The following is a 21,860-nucleotide window of genomic DNA, read 5'->3' as shown; positions in this document are numbered from 1 at the left end:
TTCCTCCAAGGATTTAGAACACCAGCTCTGTAATTTTCCTGCTTCCCATTAATTTGAAGTGCAAAAGGCTGGGTTTGCACCCAAATCAGAAGTAACAGGGAGATTATTGGTAAAATAAACATTAGAATACTTTCAAATAACAAATCAGGATATGGAGAAAAGCAGTTGTAGTCTTGAAAGATGTTATGCACAGTTGATGGGTAATATCCATTCTGCAGACATAAAGTCCTGCCTGATTAATAATTGGCATCAAACACTTGCAATAAAAAATAGTTTTTCCTCCTTGTCCTTTGTTTTTGCTAAGTTTTGAAAGGCATCCCAGGTGCAGCGGCATACTCTGAACTTTTGCTCCCCAGGATGGTGCAATCCAGAGGCAATGAACTTGGGTCACAGCAGAATGGTGGAAGTTGGTCTGTTCATGAAGGTTCCCTGCCCACTTCCTCATGACAGAAGGAGAAAAGGACAATAGGCCTGGAGCTAGAGTAAAGAAACAGTAGCAGCTTCAATCATCACTAGGTATAAGGGACGAGTCAGTTGGGAGCTAAGTGACTGGGGGAAAAGGGAAAAGAGAGGGAAGACTTAGAATAGGTTTAGCAGCCCACAGTCAATAGTCACTACCATTATCAAGCGCTTAAAAGGTGTGAGGTGCCTTACTAAATCTGGAAAGACAACATGGACATTGATTCAGACATGGCCCCTGGCTCATAGTGGGCTCACAGGCTAAATGAAGACTTGGATTATGCTGAAGGATTCTGTCCCGTGAAAAAAAATAAAATGAGACCATTAATGGAAACCCTACTTAACCTGATCCTTATGACAAAATCTCCCATAAAAGTAACTGCCTTCTTTTATGAAAGAAGGATTTTCAGAATTAGATTGTGCATGCAGATTTTATTAGCCTCAAGCTTTCCTTAATATGTACCTGGAGAAAGTCTGCACTTCATTTTATTCGAAGAGCATACATTCGTTTTGTAGAAAAAAGACTACAATGGTCTAATGGCAAGAAAATACAAATATAAAACCGAGCTGCACAGTTGGTTTTTAAACATTTCACATATGAGGACTAACCACCTAAGCATTACTGAAAAGGTCATTTCACCCAGTTATTGCCGGGCCAGATTAAGGTTCTGGTGACCAAGGGTGGAAGAAGCTGAAGAGCCTGCCCTGTCTCCGAGGGTCTCCAAGTCTGTGACTCCTGTTTATGGCTGTAGTGGAGTAGATTGAGAGGGGAGGACTCTGGGACTTCCCATTCTCCCCCATAAACAGGGTAGACATCTTGATGGTTGCTGGGGGGAGAGGAGTTTGTGGGGGAGGGGGTGCTAAGAGGAGAAATCGCAGAGATGCTGTTCCAAATCCTTGGAGGAAGAGTGTCAGCTAGCAGGGAGCCTGGGCAACTGCTCTTTCTGCTCTACTACAGTAAGGCGGAAAACTGATGTCTGTCAGTCTTTGAAGTGTGCGTTTAAAATTATTTTCACTTTGGCTAAAATAACTTAAATAATTATATGGTAAAAACTCAAGTAATTCAGATTTTGAAGGCTTTATTCCCATGCTCAATGTTATCTGGGAATAATTCTCTTAAAATACAAAGTTGATTGGATGCCCCATTTTTGACATCTAATTTGTAAGATATCAGGCTTAACTGGGCTTTAAATAAAATTGACAAGGAAGTGCTTGGAAAGATGGGGCAGATTTATTGAGGAATAAACATTTCATTTTTTAGAGACTCATAATTTATCTAATGATTGGTGTCTAAATAAGATCTTTTGACACTGGAAGCTTTTAAAAAAGATGTCCAAGAGATGGACAAAAGTCATCATTACCACGGAGAGGATTCTTAAGAGAGAAATGAAGAACACCACTTAAAGTATTGTGGGTGAATAGAATATTCTAATTTAAACAGCACTCAGTGGATACACTACCAGAACGATTGCAGATGGAGGTGGGACGTTCTGGGAGAGATGTGTCTATGGCGTCGCTATGGGTTGGACACGACTCGACAACATAAGACAACAGCAATGCTAAAGACATTCCAAGAGAGCTAGCTCTGCAGAGAGGGAAATGAAAGTGCTCTTGCCTCACTGTTACACCCAAAGGGTAAAGACATACTAGAATATTGAACCATACTCTCCCAGGGCCTAATGTTGCCTTTGTTCCAGATTGACCAGGTCAACCTGGAAATTGTGAAGAATATTTGTTGACCTGGAGTGTGTAGGACAGGCTCAGCCTGAGCTGAGTCCCAAGACCACAGATTTATGCTGGTCCAATTCCCCTGCCAGTCTAATGGGAAGCAGTGTGGCCTAGTGGAAAGAGTGTGGGCCTGGGAGTCAGAGGACCTGGTTCTAATCCTCGCTCTGTCCCTGGTCTGCTGTGTGACCTTGGGCAAGTCACTTAACTTCTCTGTGCCTCAGTTCCCTCATCTGAAAATGGAGAGCCTCATGTGGGATAGGAACTGGGTCCAACCTGATTATCTTGTATCCACAACGGGGCTTGATACATAAGTGCTTAATAAGTGCCATTATTATTAATCAGGGTCTGGTCTCCTTTGGGCGGAGGCTAGGCTGGGCCTAGCCTGAATAGTGGCCTGAATGTGTGGTTATCCCCATGGGCTGCCCAAACTTGCATTATGGATGAGTTATGGAAGCTTCTGTGCAGCTGTGACTTTTTTTTGGCATTTATTAAGCGCTTACTATGTGCCAAGCACTGTTCTAAGTGCTGGGGGGGGGGGGGGGGGGGATACAAGGTGATCAGGTTGTCCCACATCTTCATCCCCATTTTACAGATGAGAGGAATGAGGTTCCGAGAAGTTAAGTGACTTGCCCAAGTTCACACAGCAGACATGTGGTGGAGCCGGGATTAGAACCCATGATCTCTGACTTCCAAGCCTGGGCTCTTTCCACAGAGCCACACTGCTTCTCTGGGCCATCTCACTTTCTGGAGGCCTCTGCCATGCTTTATCTCCTAAAGATCATTAAAATCCACCACTGCACATACATCTTACATTCCGACCTGTTTCAGAAGTTGCTTAATTTCTCCATGCCTCAGTTATCTCATCTCTAAAATGGACATGAAGACTATGAGCCCTGTGTAGGACAGGGACTGTCTCTATCCCAGAGCTTAGTATGGTGCCTGGTACATAGGAAGCGCTTAACAAATCCCATAAAAAAAATTCAAACCTAGACAAGTATCACTCAAGTTCTGCACTCTTTTGGAATTTTTCAATGCTGTTTTCAGAACATATCTGGTGATCCACTCTATTTCATGGAGGGAGAAACTGTGACCAAGACATCTTTTGGATTAAATGAATCAGTCCTCCCCACTAAGTCAATTCCCATTAGCAAGTTAAGTGCTCAGGGCAGCAGGATAATGATTTCACAGCCTTAGGGAGCCATTCGTACTGTAGGAGTGCAATAAATCAGGCATCGCAGTATCAGTAGCCATATCAATTGTAGTTACTGAGTACTGACTGTGTGCAGAGCACTGTACTAGGCACTCGGGGAACATAGAAAAGAAGTAAAAGATGCAATCCCAGCCCTCAGGGAGCTTATTACTTAACAAGGGAGATGATAGACATAAAAATGATAAATATATCATAGATGAGTGGAAAAGGCAGCTATAAATAATAGGCATACATACATAAATAATTGGCAAATAAACCCTGGCCATGACAGATCAAGGGATGTCACAGGAAAAGGAGGGAGAGAGAGAGGGAGAGAGAGAGAGAGAGAGAGAGAGAGAGCGAAAGGAAGGAAGGAAGGAAGGACGGATGGATGGGGTGCATAGGGCGCATATTGGGCTACCCTCCTTAGCTTAAGTCCACCTCAACTTTGCATTTAAAGAGTCTCAATGATAAAAGGCAGACGGGCAAGAGGGATAGAAAGCTGGGATTGGGGCAGCAATGTGGGGATGGCAGTTGGAAAGTTGGAAAGGGTGTCACAGCCAAGTGGTGGCTGAGTATGCTGGAAAGGATGGGATGCACCAACTGGTGCCCTATCCACCTAGCTACCTCTCCTCCCCAAATGCCTAACTTCATGCTAGCAAGCAATTTTGATATAGGGGCAGAGAGAGCCAGGTGAGGAAGACTCCTTCCTCCCCCTTTTCTCTCCCCCTCTAGGAACCCCCTTTCTATTTCAGGTGCTCCCTCCCTCCACCCTCTCTAATCCCAGGCCCCTTGGCTCCGTGCTTCTTCCCCCCAACCCCCTCGACACACACTCTCACACGTACGCCCCAACACCACAGAGCACCACATGTTGGAAGCCTCATTCCATTTTTATTTTTTTTCATGGCATTTATTAAGCACTTACTACATGCTGGGATAGATATAAAATACGATTGAATGAATGAATACAAGCTAATCAGGTTGGACATGGTCCATGGCCCACAGTCTTAATCCCCATTTTACAGATGAAGTAACTGAGGCACAGAGAAGTGAAGTGACTTGTCCAAGGTCCATCAGCAGGCAAGTGGTGGAGCCAGGATGAGAACCTGGGTCCTCTGACTCCCAGGTCTGTGCTTTATCCACTGGGCCACGCTGCTTCTCATTCCCTTTAGTGGGGAGTAGGGAAGACCTGGAGTCTCTAGGTTCAGGATTTCCAAGTTCTGCTGAAGCATCTTGATGTGCCAACCGGCCATCTCGTCACCACAGAGCACCCCTCAAGGAAAGCCTATCTTTACAATGCCATTTACTGGGTGCTTACTATGTGCGGAGCACTGTACTAAGCACTTGGGAGAGTACACTCCAACAGAGTTAGTAGATATGTTCCCTGTCCAAGAGGAGCTTACAGTGGGAGGGGGAGACTGGAGGTTTGTAAGGAAGGATTGTTGCCTGGAGTAATGAGGAACCAGAGGACTTCTCTTTCCAAGTTCTGTTTAGCTATTTTTAGTATAACATCGATATCGTGGCTCGTTGCCGTCACTACTTAATGTTGTTTGTCCTTCACTATTGTCGTTCTTTGTACCTGTCTACCCCCGACTTAGATTGGGAGCCTATGAGGGGCAGGGACCTCGTCTGATCTAATTAGGCTCCATTCACCTCAGTACTTAGCACAGTGCATAGCAACATAGTACATAAAGAGCATAACAGAACGGAAACACATACAGAGGTAGAGTTTCATACAAAGTCACAGGCACGTGCGTGTACTCACATTTCTAGCCTTGTCTATGGAATCAGAAATGTACAACATGAAACGAATGAAACATTTGATATATGAAAAACATTTAGTGATATTCAAAATGATCCCAGTATTTTTAAGCACATAGTTATGAGGAAGCAAAATCAGGGCACACTTACGTTTCAGTTCTTTAGCCAATCAGTCAGTAGTATTTAGTGGACACTTACTGTGTCCAGAGCACTGTCCTAAGCACTTGGGAGAGTACAATACAACAGAGTTGCCAGACACGCTCCCTGCCCACCACAAGCGTATGGTACAGAGGATATCAACTTTAATTTTGTTAAGTGAGACAGACATTCCAGGAGACGAAATAAAACCAAGCAGAAATGTCCGGTCTACATCTAGGTGGCCTAAAAGAGCCCAGGCTTGGGAGTCAGAGGTCGTGGGTTCTGATCCCTACTCTGCCACTTGTCTGCTGTGTGACCTTGGGCAAGTCACTTAACTTCTCTGAGCCTCAGTTACCTCATCTGTAAAATGGGGATGAAGACTGGGAGCCCCACGTGGGACAACCTGATTACCTTGTATCTACCCCAGGGTTTAGAACAGTGCTAGGCACATAGTAAGCACTTAACAAATACCAACATTATTATTATCTTCCACATTAAATTGTAAGCTCCTTGAGGGCAGGAAACAGGTGTCTTGCTTCTGCATAGTCTCCCAAGCGCTTAGTAGGGTGCTTTGCACACAGTGGGTGCTTGATAAATACCACTGATTTATCAATTGATTGTCCATGGCCTCATTCCTATTCCAGCCAATAAAAGCATTCAGAGGTGGCCCAAATGGAGAAAACATCAACTACACACACACACACACACACACACACACACACACACACACACACACACACACACACACACACACACACACACACACTGATGCTTTGAAAGATAATTTTGCTGTAGGGAAATCAAAGATGTATAATTTACTATGACTCAGCATCTTCTGTAATAAATGACTTTGTGTTACTTTTAATTTATATTTTTAGTTAATGCTGAGTTAAATCTCTAGAAAACAAAGCAAAACAAAAAAATGTTGGCAAGTAGACCTGAATTTTTAACCTTTTCAGCTTGATGTAGTCTTTAGTTTTTCTATTTCCCCACTGGTAGCACTTTCTCCTATTAGCCTCTAAAACCACTTCATGTTTAGGAGGGCCTGTTAGAGTGGAATTGGAATTGGGGCAGCTATCCACCTATCCACTCTTTCATCCTCTCACTTATTTGTTAATTCAATCACCTTTAATCACCTTTAATCACAAAGGTTAATCACCTTTGTCAGCTAATCACTAGGCTTAAATTCCTGCCCCTAGGATATACAGATTATTTATTCTTTGTATGAATAGTGCTTTTAAATTTTAAGTAGGGCAGTTTAATTCGGTATTTACATTTTTCACCAAATCACCTCCATTTTGACTTGTTCCCTCCCACTTCTCACTTCCTTTATATATAAACACACGTGTGTTTCTGGAAGTCCCTGACGAAGGGTGTTGTAGGATATGATTCCTGCTGCATATAAATGATCTCTTTCCTTCGCTCCTAGTATTGCCCATATATTTTTCCTGACTTGCATCTTCCTTATCTCTGGTTTATTCTCTATTCACTGTGTATAGATGAGTGGACTTAATGTCTACACAGGACTCACTTGATGACAGGTAAAATTTATGAAATCTGTCTCAAACAATCAATTAATCATAATATTTATTGAGCACTGGCACTCGACAGCGTAAGACGAGACGAGACTGTGTGCAGAGCTCTGCACTAGCAGGGGAGATGGACACCAAAAATAGCTTACAGGTGAGAAGAGAAAAGAAAAGGAAATATGTACATGAATAAATGCTTAAGTACTAGGGTATATACGATATGTATATGTGACACAAGTACACCACTGCTTTGGTGACATAGGAGTGCCCAAATGGCAGTCGGAAGAATATAGCCTGGGGAGACAGTGCACTGAGGAAGGGCTTCTGGAGAAATGTGATTTCAGAAGGGCTCTGACAGATCTGAAGGGGCTCCAGGAAGACGGAAGGGGGTGGAAAAGGGGTCCACAGTGGGGGAGTGGGAGCCCCTCTAAGACTGTGAGCTCCTTGTGGGCAGGGAATGTGCCTACCTACTTTATTGTACTGTATCCTCCCAATTACTGAGTATAGTGCTCTGCACACAGTAAGTACACAATAAATCCGATTGATTAACTCACAGTGAGTAGGTTGGCTTGAGAGGAGCATAGCGTGTGAGCTGGGATGTAGAGGGTGATGGGAGTGGATAAGTAGGAAGAAGAGATCTGATTGGGTGTCAAGTCAATAGTTAACAGTTTTGGTTGCTGCAGAGAGGAGTGGGTAAACACTGAAAGTTTTTGAGGAGTTGGAAGGCATGTGCAGAAAAATTATCTGGGCAGCGGAGTGAGGTATGGAAGTAGAGAAGCAGCATGGTGTAGTGGATAGAGCACAGGCCATGGAGTCAGGAGGTCATGGGTTTTAATCCTGGCTCTGCAACATGTCTGCTACGTGACCTTGGGCAAGTCACTTCACTTCTCTGTGCCTCAGTTATCTCATCTGCAAAATGGGTATTGAAACTGTGAACCCCACATGGGATAGGGACTGTGTCCAACCTGATTTGCTGGTATCCACCCCAGTGCTTAGTACACTGGTTGGCACATAGTAAGCAATTAACAAATACCACAGTTATTATTATTACTACAGGGGGGAGAGACTGGAGGCAGGTAGACCAGCGAGGAGGCTGATGCAGTAGTCAAGCCAAACTTTAAAATGGTTGCTAAAATGGTCCTAATGGTACCTGACTCGATTGCAGTGATAGATTTCTTGCTAGTAATATGCCACGAAACCAAAATAATTCTAACATTCCATACTTAACATTTTTTCTCTAAGTTCAAGTCATTTAACTAGCATAAAAGTGCCCCTAATTTTTGCATTTGTAATTAGAGTGGCCAGTCATCTGGTTTATACAGTTCAGTCCAGTTTTCAGGTGGTCTCTTCCCAGTTTGGGACTGAAATGGCCCTGGAAGCCTCTTGTTTCCAGGGTCCAGTCTCTCTCCCTCTCCTCCGCGGGTCCTACCATGTGGGAGGAGGTTGATCTGGGCCTGCTCACAGTTCTCAGGGCTGATTTCAACAAGAAGTGCCTAAAATTTCTCAGCTGAACAGGCACCCACCAACGCTGGTTGCTGATGTACCTAAAGTGCATTTGTTTAAATTCCTAAGCTTAGCACTTACCACATTCAACACAACTTCAGAGTTTTTACTAGTTAGAAAAAGGACTGAGTCAGCAGGATTGGCAGTACGAGGGATAGGGAAATTTGTTACTAATACATTTTGTCATAATTCAGAATGGAGGACTGAAAAATGATAAATTGGGGTTGTGAAAATGGGGTTGTTTTGATACTGAATTATATGTAGGAGCACCAAACCTTCATTTTGAACATGGGGAAGAACTTGGGGGTAGAGCTTTGAGAGGGAGGAGCTTTGAGGGGACTGAGGAGAAAGACGTGGAGGGGTAAGGAAGAAGAGAGGGAGGAAGAAGAAGTGGAAGAGGGAGGAAGAGGAAGGACAAGAAAGGAAGGAGAGAGAAAGAGGGGAAGGAAGAGGAAACAAAAGTTTCCAGAGGAGAAAGCCGCCTCCTTCTCCACCATTTCCCCTCTGTTTCGCACTGGGCACAGTAAACAAATGGCTTCCCTTACCCCTGCCCCACAGTCATCCACCTGCTTGCCTCACTCCTGATTTATTGGCCTCCCCCATTCCCCTCAGTGCAACCACAGAAGCCCTGTTGCCATAGGAGCCATGATGCAGCTGTGGCTCCAGAGTTCTGACCCCTGTTCATGCCCATCTCCCTCTTGTGTCTTGATGACCCCAACCCACCCTTGCACTGCAAAAAACTTCTCCAGCCAGGGCTGCTGAGACCCCTTCCCAACTCCCTCTCAGGCTGTTGAGGCCCTAGTCTGAATTTGTACTGTCAGAACCCAAGCCTTTGCACTCGCTGTAAAGATTTTAGCCTGCTCAGAACCCCTTTTCACACCACGGAGTGCCCCCTCCCCCCAACCACACACATTACTGTTCACACCATAGAGACCCCTACCCCTATTTGTGCTGCAAAAATCCCAGCTCACCCCCAAGGTCACACAGCAGGCAATTGACAGGGTCAGGATTAGAACTCAGATCTTCTAACTCCCAAGCCCATACTCTTTCCACTAAGCAACCCCGCTTCCTCCCTCTGAGAAACTTTAACAGGAAAGGGGAAAGGGGACAGGAGAAGAGGGGGAAAAGGGGATCAGAGGAAAAATGGAATGAGGGAATGGGGGAGAGGAGAAGAAAGGGAGGGTAGAATGGAAGAGAGGGATTCATTCAATCTTATTTATTGAGTGCTTACTGTGTGCGGAGCACTGTACTAAGTGCTTTGAAAGTACAATTCAGCTACAAGAGAGACAATCCCTGCCCACAAACGGCTCACAGTCTAGAAGGGGGAGACAGACATCAAAATGAGTAAACAGGCATCAATATAAATAAATAGATTTATAGATATGTACATATATACACAAGTGCTGTGGGGCGGGGAGGGGTTAACGGGAGGAAGGGGGAAAAGGAGACAGGGAAATGGAGAGAAAGAGAGGGATGGGGAGGAGAAAAGATGGGAGAAATGGACAAGAAGAAGCACCCTCTGCTAATAATAATAATAATAATAATGATAATAATAATAATAACTGTGGTATTTAAGAGCTTACTATGTGCCAGACACTGTATTAAGTGCTGGGGTAGATACAAGCAAATCAGGTTGGACAGGGTGTGCCTGTCCCACGCTGGGCTCACAGTCTAAATCTCCATTTTACAGATGAGGTAACTGAGGCTCAGAGAAGTGAAGTGACTTGCCCAGGTCACACGGCAGACAAGTGGCGGAGTCGGGATCAGAACCCAGGTCCTTCTGACTCCCAGGCCCGTGCTGTATCCACTGGGCCGTGCTACTGCTCTGTGCTGCTCGTACTGCCATGCCAGCTTCACTGTCTTCTGGCACTGTTGCCACCCGTCAAGCAGCAGCGCTACAGCACCCAATCTAGGACGGGCCAGCTCATGTGGTGGCTGAGAATCGGGGCTGAGGCCTTGATAGTGACCTTGCAGAGCTGCCACATCCGCTTCGGAGTCTGCACTCCTGTGTTCCTCGTGGACAACTGTCTGGGTAGACTGAGGGTGAGGCATGCAACCCCCTTACCCACACCAGGGTCTGAGCCCAGTGGGTGGGGTGGGCAAAAGGACCCCTCCAGGTTGGGCGGCTGGGCTGGAGAGCTATGGCCGGCTGGAAAGTCACACACACACACACACACACACACACACACACACACGTCCAGCCACATGCTCTCTCTGTGTCTCAGATCTCCCTCTGTATCCCTGTCTTTGTCTCACTGTCTCTTCCAGATCCTCTACCCCAAGCAGCCCTCCTTGATCTCCCCACCGTGCACGCACATGCCCGGCCACGTGCTCTCTCCATCTGTCCATTCGATTCAATCAGTGGTATTTATTGAGCACTGACTGGGTGCGGAGCACTGTACTGAGCGCTTGGGAGAGTACAATACAACAAGAAACAGACACATTCCTGCCCATGAGGGGCTCACAGGCCCTCCTTGACCCTTGTGGCGTCCCCTCCCAAGCGCTTAGTACAGTGCCCTGCCCACAGTAAGCGCTCAATAAATCCGATCGATTGATTGGTCGACCTCTCACCGTGTCCAGATCCGCGCACACACATACACACACACACGCCCGCCACATGCTCTTTCTGTCTGTCTCTGCCTCTCCTCCAGATCCTCTACCTCAGGCAGCCCTCCTTGACCTCCCACAGTGGCCAGAGCCGCGCGCACCACACCCATCCGCGCGCGCGCCCGGGCACATGCTCTCTCTCTCTCTGCTGTCTCTGCATGTCTCTGTCCGTCTCTCTTCCAGATCTATCTCAGGAGTGTCTCCGCCCCTCGTCGAAGTGGCTCCACCCGTGATTGGCTGGGCTGTCGAGTGACGTAACCTCTAGCCCCACCCCCAGTCAGTCACTCGGAGGAGTCGGCGCTGGCGGGGACTAGTCTCGTCCGGAGACTGGCGGCGGCGGTAGCAGACGGAGCTCAAGTTGCGGCGGTAGTAGCAGCGGTAACAGCAAAAGCAAAAAACAGCAGCAGCTGTGGGGACGGCGACGCTCTCCAACACCCCAGCGAACGATTGAGCCGATTTTCCTCGCTCCTCTTCGCGACCCCTGCTTTTCTAAGGGGGGGCGGGGATCAAATCCATGACCATGGGCGACAAGAAGAGCCCGACCAGGTACCTGCTCCTCCCCGCCTGATTGGGGGGGGGGGGGACGGAAAAGGGGGAGTTATAGGCCCCGTGCAGCCGAGGGCAGTGGGGGAGGCACTGTTAAGATGGAGATCCGGGGTAGGCGGTGGCAGCGGGAGGGGGTGAGGGTGGTTGGGGCGGGTGCGGGTGGGGGGGGGGGTGGGGGAGGCGGTGTCTCCCTGTCGGTGCCAGGGGCTCAATGTTAACGCTGCAGCTATGGCGGCTCCTCCTTACCCTCCTCCTCCTCACCCTCCTCCTCCTTGTCTTCACCCTCCTCTTCCTCCTCCTCCACTTCTTCCAGACAAAGGGAGATTTAACCAGGTAGGGAGGGAGAGAGCAGGGGAGGGGTGCGGAAGACGCTTTACTACCCCTCTTCTGCCCCCTCCAGGAACCCCCTTCTATTCTAGGCGCTCCCTCTCCACCCCTCTAATCCCAGGCCCCTCGGGCCCCCCTCCCCCACCCCGCTTACACACTCTCGCACACTCTCTCGCGCACACACACACACACACACACACACACACACACGCGTGGCCCCTTCCAGCGCTTCTCTTCGAAAATGCTGCTGTTGGGAGAGAAGCGATTGTTTAAAGCTGATCGAGAGGAAATGTCCCCTTGCTTTCCGTCGGGTTGCGTTGGACCTCAGGGGTGGGCAAGGAGTAAGTTTCAGTCGTTTATCCCGTGAAAGACGATTCCTCATGAGTGTATGTTGTTTCTCTTACGCCCCCCCCCCCCCGGCCTTCCAACCCCATCGCCCCCCCCATCCCCTTATACCCTCCTCCCCACTCTTTTTTCAAGGCCAAAAAGACAAGCGAAACCTGCCGCAGATGAAGGCTTTTGGGATTGTAGTGTCTGCACCTTTAGGAACAGCGCCGAAGCCTTTAAATGCAGCATCTGCGATGTGAGGAAAGGCACCTCCACCAGGTACCTCTAGATCTACCCTTCGTTAAATCTCTTTTTGGGGGCGACAGTAGTATAAACCCAGGCGTCCCCCCCACCCCGACTTGTTGATGACAATTTTTTTTCTGCGTAGTGCTTCAAATTTGGGGGGGGTGGGGGTGATAGTGGTGTTTTTGTGTGTATCTGCATTGTGTGAAAACCCTTGTGCACACCAAGCGACTTAGAGGAGGGCATTTTTCCAGTTTTTTCTCCTCGTATTTCATCTCTTAAACGACGGTCGTGGCCCGGGCTGTTGGCTTCGATTGACTTTATTGGTGTTAGTTTTAAAGGAGGCAGCTATTTTCTTTTTTCCGAGTGAATTGTGGGGGATTTTGCCATTTTGAAAAGGGCTTGATTCGTCGGAATCCTAGATTTTATTTGGAGGTGAATTTTTAAAGAGAAGGTGCTCCAGGAACCGTGTGTTTGGTGTCTTATTCCCGTCTTGATCTGCAAGAGCCTATTTATCATTTTGTTGCACTTGAAATGCGTCAGCTCGATCCAGAATTAAATGGATTTCAGAAAGGCTGAGCTTTCAGTTCTTTCTGATTAACTTATGCAGAGCATCGATGGAAGTTCTTTCGAGATGTCCAACTGATATGAAGTAGCTAAATAGTGCTCATATTAAACCGTCGCATTTAAGCGTGTCGCTCGGCGAGGGGAAAATGAATGTCGAAGCGTTGGAATTGAATCTTGTTTTGACTCGAGGCTTAATTGGAAAAAAAACGAAACGAAACAAAACACTTCGGGACATGCAAGTCCTTTCTTCGGAATTTCTTTTTAGTCACCGTTTTTCTTTGGTTCTGTGATACGTATTTGAGTTCGAATTCATACCGTTCTTGGTGGCATTTGATAGTTACGTGTTTGGTGTGTGTTCTGGATTGGTACTCGGAGTTGATTGCCAAGAGTATATTGCTCTTTCAGGTACACGCTTTGGGGCCGATGATGAATATCTGACATGACTTGGAACTGTGTGTAATATCCCAGTACTCCACTAGGTAGCCTGAAGATTTTCATTATGAGAAACCTTAAAGCAAGTCCCTTTATTTTTAGAAGAGTTTGTAGGCTTAGCACTTTGAGCTTGACAGATGTAAAACTGGGCACATTTCAAGCTTCTGGATGTTCATGGCTTGTTGGTTTAAAGCAATTCTCTTATCAGTAAATTATTCACACGTGAATAACTTCAACTTAAGAATTGATTTTGTTTTCACTAGCATTGTTTATGGAGGCTGAATTCATTTTACCTTTGCCTAATTTATTTAGGTGGCCTTTGTTATTTTAACACTTGATTTTCCCTGAATATGGGTGCATTGTCATCTATGCAAAATGGGAGTTTTATCAGATAGCAAAAAGTTTTGCACCTTTTGACATTGAAAGTAGTAGGGATTGGATATTGTTGGTGAGTAATGGTTTTTTTTTTGTTTTTTTTTTTTTTTGCATTTAGAATTCCTCAGAGGCCAAACCTCTTTATTGTGGTTTTGCTTTGAGTGTTATGGTAGATGATGTGCAAGTCAGTGGCTGGGAAACTCTTAAAGAACTTTTTCTTCACAAAGCACTAGTACAGAGGAACTTCACCTAAATCGCTTAGGGTTGATTGTTGGGAATAATTATTATCTCATAATGAAACTTTTTATGAGTTTTTATGCTTTTTCAAATTAAGAAATATGACAAAATTTAATTTTGTTTGAAGTAAGCTATACCCGCTAATTACCAGAATTTTACTTACCAAAAAAATAAGCATCCAGTTTCATTTGTAATATGTTTAAGTAGAAAGCATAACGTGACATACTTTCTTTAAGCACCCACTTAGAGGTGCAGGTAGTTGTGGACTTTTTAGTCTTCAGTACTTGAGAAGATTTTTACTCGAGGTTTCAAAAGACCATGAGCTCATTGTGGGCAGGGAATGTCTGTTGCTGTGTTGTACTCTCCCAAGCGCTTAGTATGGTGCTCTGCACACAGTAAGCTCCCAATAAACAGGACCAAATGAAAAGTGGTCACTTAGATTTTAACAACCCAAATTAAATGAGCAAATTCCTACGTGTTTCAGCCATTGCAAACTTGACTTCAAATCTCTTTCCAAGCATGCGATTCTTACAACATTAGGATGACGAGCTATTATGAAAAGTGCAGTTGGTTTACTTTGCGTTTGCAGCCGTAGCATTTGAACACTGTGTTTCTGTGGATTCACTTCTAGAAGTTTTAGTTGACTGCAGAGAACATTTTGGCCTAATCTGATTACAGATTAGTTCATCCCAGAACTCCTTTGGCTGTGAAGGGACTATATGACATCCTTGCTTTCAGGCACTCATTCCAATCTAGTAGTTTTTCTTTAATTTCTTCTATATGGCGTCTGGGTCCTATCTGCTGGCAGTCAGCCCTCCTAGAGTTAGTGGAATTCTGGTCTTGACGAACCTCACATGAAGAAAAACTCAGGTCGTGGTCATCGTGCATGTGCCCAGTCATTTCTTCAGACATAGCACCAGCAGTGTGGCTTAGTGGCAAGAGCACAGGATTGGGAAACAGAGGTCGTGGGTTCTAATCCTGGCTCTGCCGCTTCTCCACTGTGTGACTTTGGGCAAGTCACTTAACTTTGCTGTGCCTCAGTTACCTCATCTGCAAAATGACTGTGAGCCCCACCTGGGACAACCTGATTACCTTGTATCTACCCCAGTGCCTAGAACAGTGCTTGACACATAGTAAACACTTAACAAATACCATCATTTGAGAAGCAGCGTGGCTTAGTGGAAAGAGGATGGGCTTGGGAGTCAAGTCATGGGTTCTAATCCCCCCTCTGCCACTTATCAGCTGTGTGACTTTGGGCAAGTCACTTAACTTCTCTGTGCCTCAGTGACCTCGTCTGTAAAATGGGGACTATGACTGTGAGCCCCATGTGGGAAACCTGATTACTTTGCATCTACCCCACTGCTTAGAACAGTGCATGGCACATAGTAGGCGCTTAACAAATACTATTATTATTATTATATTCAGTTAGACCCATGTTGTCAGAAGACCTTCCCAAGTTTCCCAAGAGCAGTCTATCCAAGACGTGTGGTGAAAAACTTGTTCTGGAAGAACTACCTACTCTCTTCTTGCCCCCTTTTATGCCTCATTTTTCTGTTCCTTACAGAGTGTAACACCTATGAAACTTACTGCTGTAGTAGTAAGGGGCTTAAATAGTTTTCAAATTTTACCAACTTGATATTTGTTCATATTCTTTTAAACTTGGATGGGTTCTCAAGAAAAGAGTTGAAATCCGTTCCTTAACTTGCTTTGGAAAATAGTATCAGTAATAGCCCGTCTGTTGCTTAATTAGTATGTCATCTAGGCATGTTAAATTGATTTCACTGAAATTGGTTTGGCTAATCCTTCCCCAGTGTGCCGTGTGGCTTTATTCAACTTGCTGAACCCTATGACTCCCAAACTATTGGCCAGTATAAATCTGGTTTACTGATACATAGTTGTAAAGTTAGAACCTGAGAGAGGTTTTTTGGTGGATTTAATGTTTGTAAGTTTTAGCAGCACAGAGGAAGAAGTGGCCAGTTAATGAATGGCCTGTATCAGAAGAAGATCAAAAGGATAGGGGCCAAGGCATTCATTTGCAAGGACACTGGGTCCCCAGATATTTTGTACCATTCATTCATTCATATTTATTGAGCGCTTACTGGGTGCAGAGCACTGTACTGAGTGCTTGGAAAGTACAGTACAGTGGCAGAGAGAGACAAACCCTGCCCACAATGGACTCACAGTCTAGAGGAGGAGAGGCAGACGTCAATACAAGTAAACAGGCATCAATATAAATAAATAGTTATAGATATATACGTATATACATAAGTGGTATGGGGCGAGGAGGGGGGGAAGAGTCAGGGTGACGCCAAAGGTCACAGTTCCTGACCCACAGTCTCAACTTCCAATTTGCAGATGAGGCAACGGGCACAGAGAAGTGAAGTGACGTGCCTGTGGTCACACAGCAGGCAGAAGGTAGAATTAGAACCCAGGTCCTTCTGGCTCCCAGGCTTGTGCTCTGCTCTCCCCTCCCCATCCAGCCCCCTCGGCCCCAGCTGCTCCCCGGGGCCGATTTCCCCCAGGTTGCCCCTCACGTCTTCCCTCTCATTGGCAGCTGGCTGGCACTCCCTCTGGATAAGCCCCTTGTCGGGGGAACGAGGTGGGGTCCCATCCAGGCTCCTGGCCCTCATGTCCGTGTGGCCAAAAAGACAGACCACGCACCTGGGAGGCAGGACATGGGTTCTAATTCCACCCCCTGCCTGCTGTGTGACCACAGGCAAGGCACTTCACCTCTCTGTGCCCATTATCTCATCTGCAAATTGGGAACCAAGACCCTGAGCCAGGGACTATGTCCAACCTGATTTGCTTGGATCTACTTCACCACTTAATACATTGCCTGGCACAGTTTTTAAGAACTTCTTCTAGTTTTGTTCCTGCATTGAAGCATATATGCTGCCTATTGTACTAAGCCTCCCCGTTAGATCTGTTGTCTCTGATACTTGAAGCTAGGGAGCATAGACGTATCCCACAAAACCACTAAAATATTGTATCCTGGGCTCTCCCTGAAATGAAACTGAGTGCATTTAACCTCACACTTTTCAGTTTGGGTGTTAAAGGGAACAGATAACTCTTTATCTCTGTGTTTGCCAAGGATGCATTCTCCCCACTGCCTCTTCACATCCAAGAGAAAGCATTGGATTAAAAAAAAAAAATCCTGTTTCGAGATCCTGTGAATTCCAGCCCCGTTTAAGTCCTGGTTTTATCAAGTTGAGGCTTTTTTTTTTTGGTAGAATTGTTTCAAAATAACTGTTAAGGTAGCTTTCATTTGACATGTGTTACCTAAACTGGCTTGCTGATGGTGTGTTGATTAGAAAGAATAGTTCTAATAAGTAAAGTAAATGCCCAATTAATGGTTTTTGAAGATGATGGCTCTTGAACTTCAAGAACCTCTGCACGACTTGGAGGAACAAGTGTCACATCATATAAAACTTCTCTGCCTAAGAGTTTTTTTTTTTAAATTAATGTGGGGTTTTATCTATATTCTTTCATGTTAAATAGTGATGAAAATTTAGCTCTTAGAAAAGTTAATTTTGCTTATTTATGAACCTCTAAAAAATGACCTTGTAACTGTTAACTTTTGACTCAGTAATCTGCAGATTCTGTAGCTCTGGGATGAAATTTATAGAAAGCTGCAACTTACTCTGAAACCTTTTAAATGCCTTCTCATTCGTTGCAGTGTACTTAAGAATTATAATTCTCTCTGGAAGAGCAAGCAACAAACAAAAGGCCAGCACCATTCTCCTCACGCAGATCTTTAGTTCCTTTTCTAAGTGATAGTTGTGCTGAATATAGCTATTACACATCCAGGAGGAAGAAGTTGTTCTCTGGCTCTGGATTTGGATTTGGATTTTTGTTTTTCCATACAGCTGGACCTCACTTTTCATGTGGTTCGAAGCAGACATTTGTGTTTGGTTTTAGAAAAACCGAACTTACTACCTCTTGAATTATTTAGTACCCTTTCTGGGGAGATTTAAGTGCTTTATGTTTGTCATCTTATGGGTAAGATGATGGCTCCATTATGTGTCTAGGGAGACTAGCTCCGAGAACTGATTCTGTAAATTTATAGTGGCAGAGTCAGGTCTTGTACCTTCATAACCCGACACCCAGATCCAGTGCCTTTTTCTCTAAACCGCATGGATTTACATCAAGCACCTTTTGTATTAATGGGATGTGTTCAGGTTTTCCAAATAAAGTGAAAAATGAGTATAATCTCCCAAATCCCTGCCACTTCTGTAGCTGTTGATGAAGGTGATGTGCTTCTTATGAGGATATATTTCACTTGGAAGTGGGTTGAGAGCACTACTGTAATGTTGATTATTAAATGGTTCCATAGTAACTATTTGGGTTCCAAGATTAGTGAACTCTCAAGGTGGATTGGAGCCCACTTTCCTTTGTTCCCCTCAAATCCTGTGTGAAGGGAAAATTTAGAGGTGTCCTTAAATGGTCTTGTCACTCCTAAACCGTCTGGGCGTATTCTCTGGTATCAGAACAAGAAACTTGTATCTGGATTGGGAACCAGCCTCCAAACTGTTGTATTGTGCTTTCCCAAGTGCTTAGTACAGTACTGTGCATACAGTAAGTGCCCAATAAATACCATTGATAATAATTATTACATTTTATTTGGAGCCTAGTGTTGGTCATAAATCAGATTGGGCCAACTCCTGAGGCCCCCTCCGTTGCGTGGTGACTGGAGTCAAACCTCCCCTCCTGATTTGCCTCTTTAGAGCTGAGTGGTTTCCTCTGCCTCCAAACCCTCTCTGAGACTGCACTGAGGATAGAGACAGGAGCTGGCCCCAGCTCCAAATTCCTTTCTGGGGAAAGAGTAGGGAAGGCGGGAAGAGGGACATTGTAGAAGAAGAAGGTGGTGGAGGGGAAGGCAGAGCTGCTTCTCAACTCAGCCAGGTGAGTTGAGAAGCAGCTTATCCCAATGGGAAGAGCATGGACCTGGGAGTCAGAGGTAGTGGGTTCTAATTCCGGCTTCGCCACTTGTCAGCTGTGTGACTTTGGGCAAGTCACTTCACTTCTCAGTGCCTCATCTGTAAAATGGGGATTATAACTGTGATCCACACGTGGGAAACCTGATTACCCCAGAGTTTAGAACAGTGCGTGGCACATAGTAAACACTTAACAAATATCATCATCATTATTATTATTCTGCCAGTTGCTTGCTGTGTGATCTTGGGCAAGTCACTAGGTCTCAGTTACCTCATCTGTAAAATGGGGATTAAATTCTCCTTCTTCTGATTTAGATTGCATTCCCCATGCAGGATAGGGACTGCATCCAACATAATTAACTTGTATCTATCCCAGCACTTAGAACAGTGCACATCACATAGTAAGGGTTTAACAAATACCATTAAAAGAAGGTTGACGTGAGTCAGCTCTACAGGGGCATTTACAGGGGTGATAATTGTGCATGTAAGTGTGGTGAGCCCCATTTTTCACCTCCACCTTCTTGAACCAGCATCGTGAGTCTGAGGTCCAGGTTTCCTTGATGCATGTAGAAAGGACATTTGGATAAAGACTATGCTTCCAGGTTCTACTAGTTCTAAAAAAAGGCTCCAGTTTTATGTTGGCATTTATTAAGCACTTACTATGTGCGAAGCACTGTTCTAAGCGTGGGGGTTACAAGGGGATCAGGTTGTCCCACGTGGGGCTCGCAGTCTTAATCCCCATTTTACAGATGAGGTAACTGAAGCCCAGAGAAGTGAAGTGACTTGCCCAGTGTCACACAGCTGACAAGTGGCAGAGCCGGGATTAGAACCCATGACCTCGGACCCCAGACTGAGCCCCCTTTTCCTCTCCTCCTCCCTATCCCCCTGCCCTACCTCCTTCCCCTCCCCACAGCACTTGTATATATGTTTGTACAGCTTTATTACTCTGTTTATTTTACTTGCACATATTTACTATTCTATTTATTTTGTTAATGATGTGCATCTAGCTTTACTTCTATTTATTCTGATGACCTGACACCTGTCCACATGTTTTGTTTTTTTGTCTGTCTCCCCCTTCTAGACTGTGAGCCTGTTGTTGGGTAGGGACCGTCTCTATATGTTGCCAGCTTGTACTTCCCAAGCGCTTAGTACAGTGCTCTACACACAGTAAGCACTCAATACGATTGAATGAATGACTCACAAGCCCATGCTCTTTCCACTGAGCTATGCTACTTTTCAGCTCAGGACTTTGGGACTTACAGTCTGCATATTATTTGGGGGAGAAAAACTGCTATTCCTGCTGTTGTGAGGACCCTAGGCTGTGCAGTGTGTGCCTCTTAGCATCCCCGATGCCATGGCCAGCTGTGTACTGAGGGTCAGAGAATAGAAACAACAGTTGCTGCTGCCTCCAGTTATGTGGCCAGGGATGGTGTCTTAGGCCTGGCACTTTCTGTACCTGAATGGACCCAGGGAACTAGCCTCTACCTCCTCCCCCCAACTCCTCTCCCCAATCTCTTCCCCCCCCTTCCCCCCATTCCTCCCCTCCTCTTCCCCCCTCCTCTTCCCCTCCTCCTCTCCTCCCCCCTCCCCTCCCCCCTCCTCTCCTCCCTCCTCTCTCCCCCTCTCCCCCCTCCTCTCCCTCTCTCCCCCCTCCTCTCCCTCTCTCCCCCCTCCTCTCCCCCTCTCCCCCCTCCTCTCCCTCTTAGCACCAATTATCACCTTAGAAGTAGGGAGGAGCTGCTTAAAAACCTCCCAGGGAGGCAGTGGGGTCTAGTAGAAAAAGCCTGATGCTGAGTCAGGAGATCCAGGGTTGAGTTCCAGCTCATCCACTGGCTTGTTCTCTGCCCTGGGGCAAGTTACTTATCCTTTCTGGGCCTCAGTTTCCCCATCTGTAAAATGAGGGATAAGATACCTGCTGAGCCTTGCTTGGGACAGGGACCATGTCCCATCTGATTATCTTGTATCTACCCCAGCCTTGGAGCACAGGAAGTGCTTAGTAAGTATCACTATTACTATCAAAGAGAGAAGGTGAAAACTTTTCCTTTCATCTCTTACGGGGTTCATCTGTAACCTAGAGTTTGTGGTCTGGTTACACATGTCTGAGCCATGCAGTCTTCCATAAGTAGGAAATTGTCATGACAGAAAATAACTACTTCCAGAGTTTAATAAATAAGCAGTTCAGTTAACTCTCTTCCATTGATTGCAACAAAAATTAGTTGTGTTCCAAGGGAAGAGTTTTTTATTTGGCCAAGTTACTCAAGCACAATATGTTTGAAGGCTAAAGAACTGTACAGAAATGGACTTCATATTGAGTGGGCAGAAGCCAGATTCCTGCTATTTGTTTCCAAAATTCAGATATTAGCACCCTTAAGGAGTGCATGTCAGCTGCCCCATATGGGGACAGGACTGTGTCCACCCCGTTTTGCTTAAATCCACCTCAGTGCTCAGTGTAGTGCCTGGCACATAGTAAGTGCTTAGCACATGCCACAATTATTATTATTATTATGCAAGTGAGCATTCTTTTCTTAACAATGTATATATTCTGTTTGAACTTCAGGTCCCTGAAATGCTTTGCATAGGTGATGGAAAAACCCAGTGTATTCCAAGTGAAATAATCAACTTCTGATCTATGCTAGTGATGATCTGATTTATTGTGTCCCTAGCAAAATCAGTTACAACCCTACACTTTAGGAAACTGAAGTTAGTGTATCCCAAGTGCCCCCTTTTAGGTGTGCTTTTGTTTTGAAGAGGGTTAACTGATGATGATTTTCAAGCTTCCTTCCTGATATCTCCATCTCTATTTAGAAAATCTATTTGAACATTTCTGTGAGTGATTTAAGCCGAGGAGACCTGTCAAGGAAACTCATTCCCTGCCTATTTAAGAGATGGTAGAATTTTAGAACCAGGGGTACTCAAACTAATAACCAAAATTCCTAGCTCTTTAAGTAGGAGTGGAAG

The 21,860-nt window shown here is 45.4% G+C and overlaps 1 protein-coding gene across 1 annotated transcript in view; it reads left to right on the top strand.

The window, feature by feature from the left end:
* The first annotated feature begins 11,247 nt into the window (after positions 1 to 11,247).
* Positions 11,248 to 21,860, top strand: part of LOC119950242 (RING1 and YY1 binding protein) — a 113,008-nt gene continuing 102,395 nt past the window's right edge. Inside the window, exons 1-2 of the mRNA XM_038772434.1 lie at positions 11,248 to 11,460; positions 12,268 to 12,393. Coding sequence (XP_038628362.1) covers positions 11,429 to 11,460; positions 12,268 to 12,393 — 158 coding nt within the window. The 5' untranslated portion in view covers positions 11,248 to 11,428. The remainder of the gene's footprint in view (positions 11,461 to 12,267; positions 12,394 to 21,860) is intronic.

Source organism: Tachyglossus aculeatus, chromosome X1 (genome assembly GCF_015852505.1).
Source record: "Tachyglossus aculeatus isolate mTacAcu1 chromosome X1, mTacAcu1.pri, whole genome shotgun sequence".
NCBI lineage: Eukaryota > Metazoa > Chordata > Mammalia > Monotremata > Tachyglossidae > Tachyglossus > Tachyglossus aculeatus.
The sequence above is the reverse complement of the archived record's forward strand: the minus strand, read 5'-3'. Positions and strand labels throughout refer to the sequence as shown.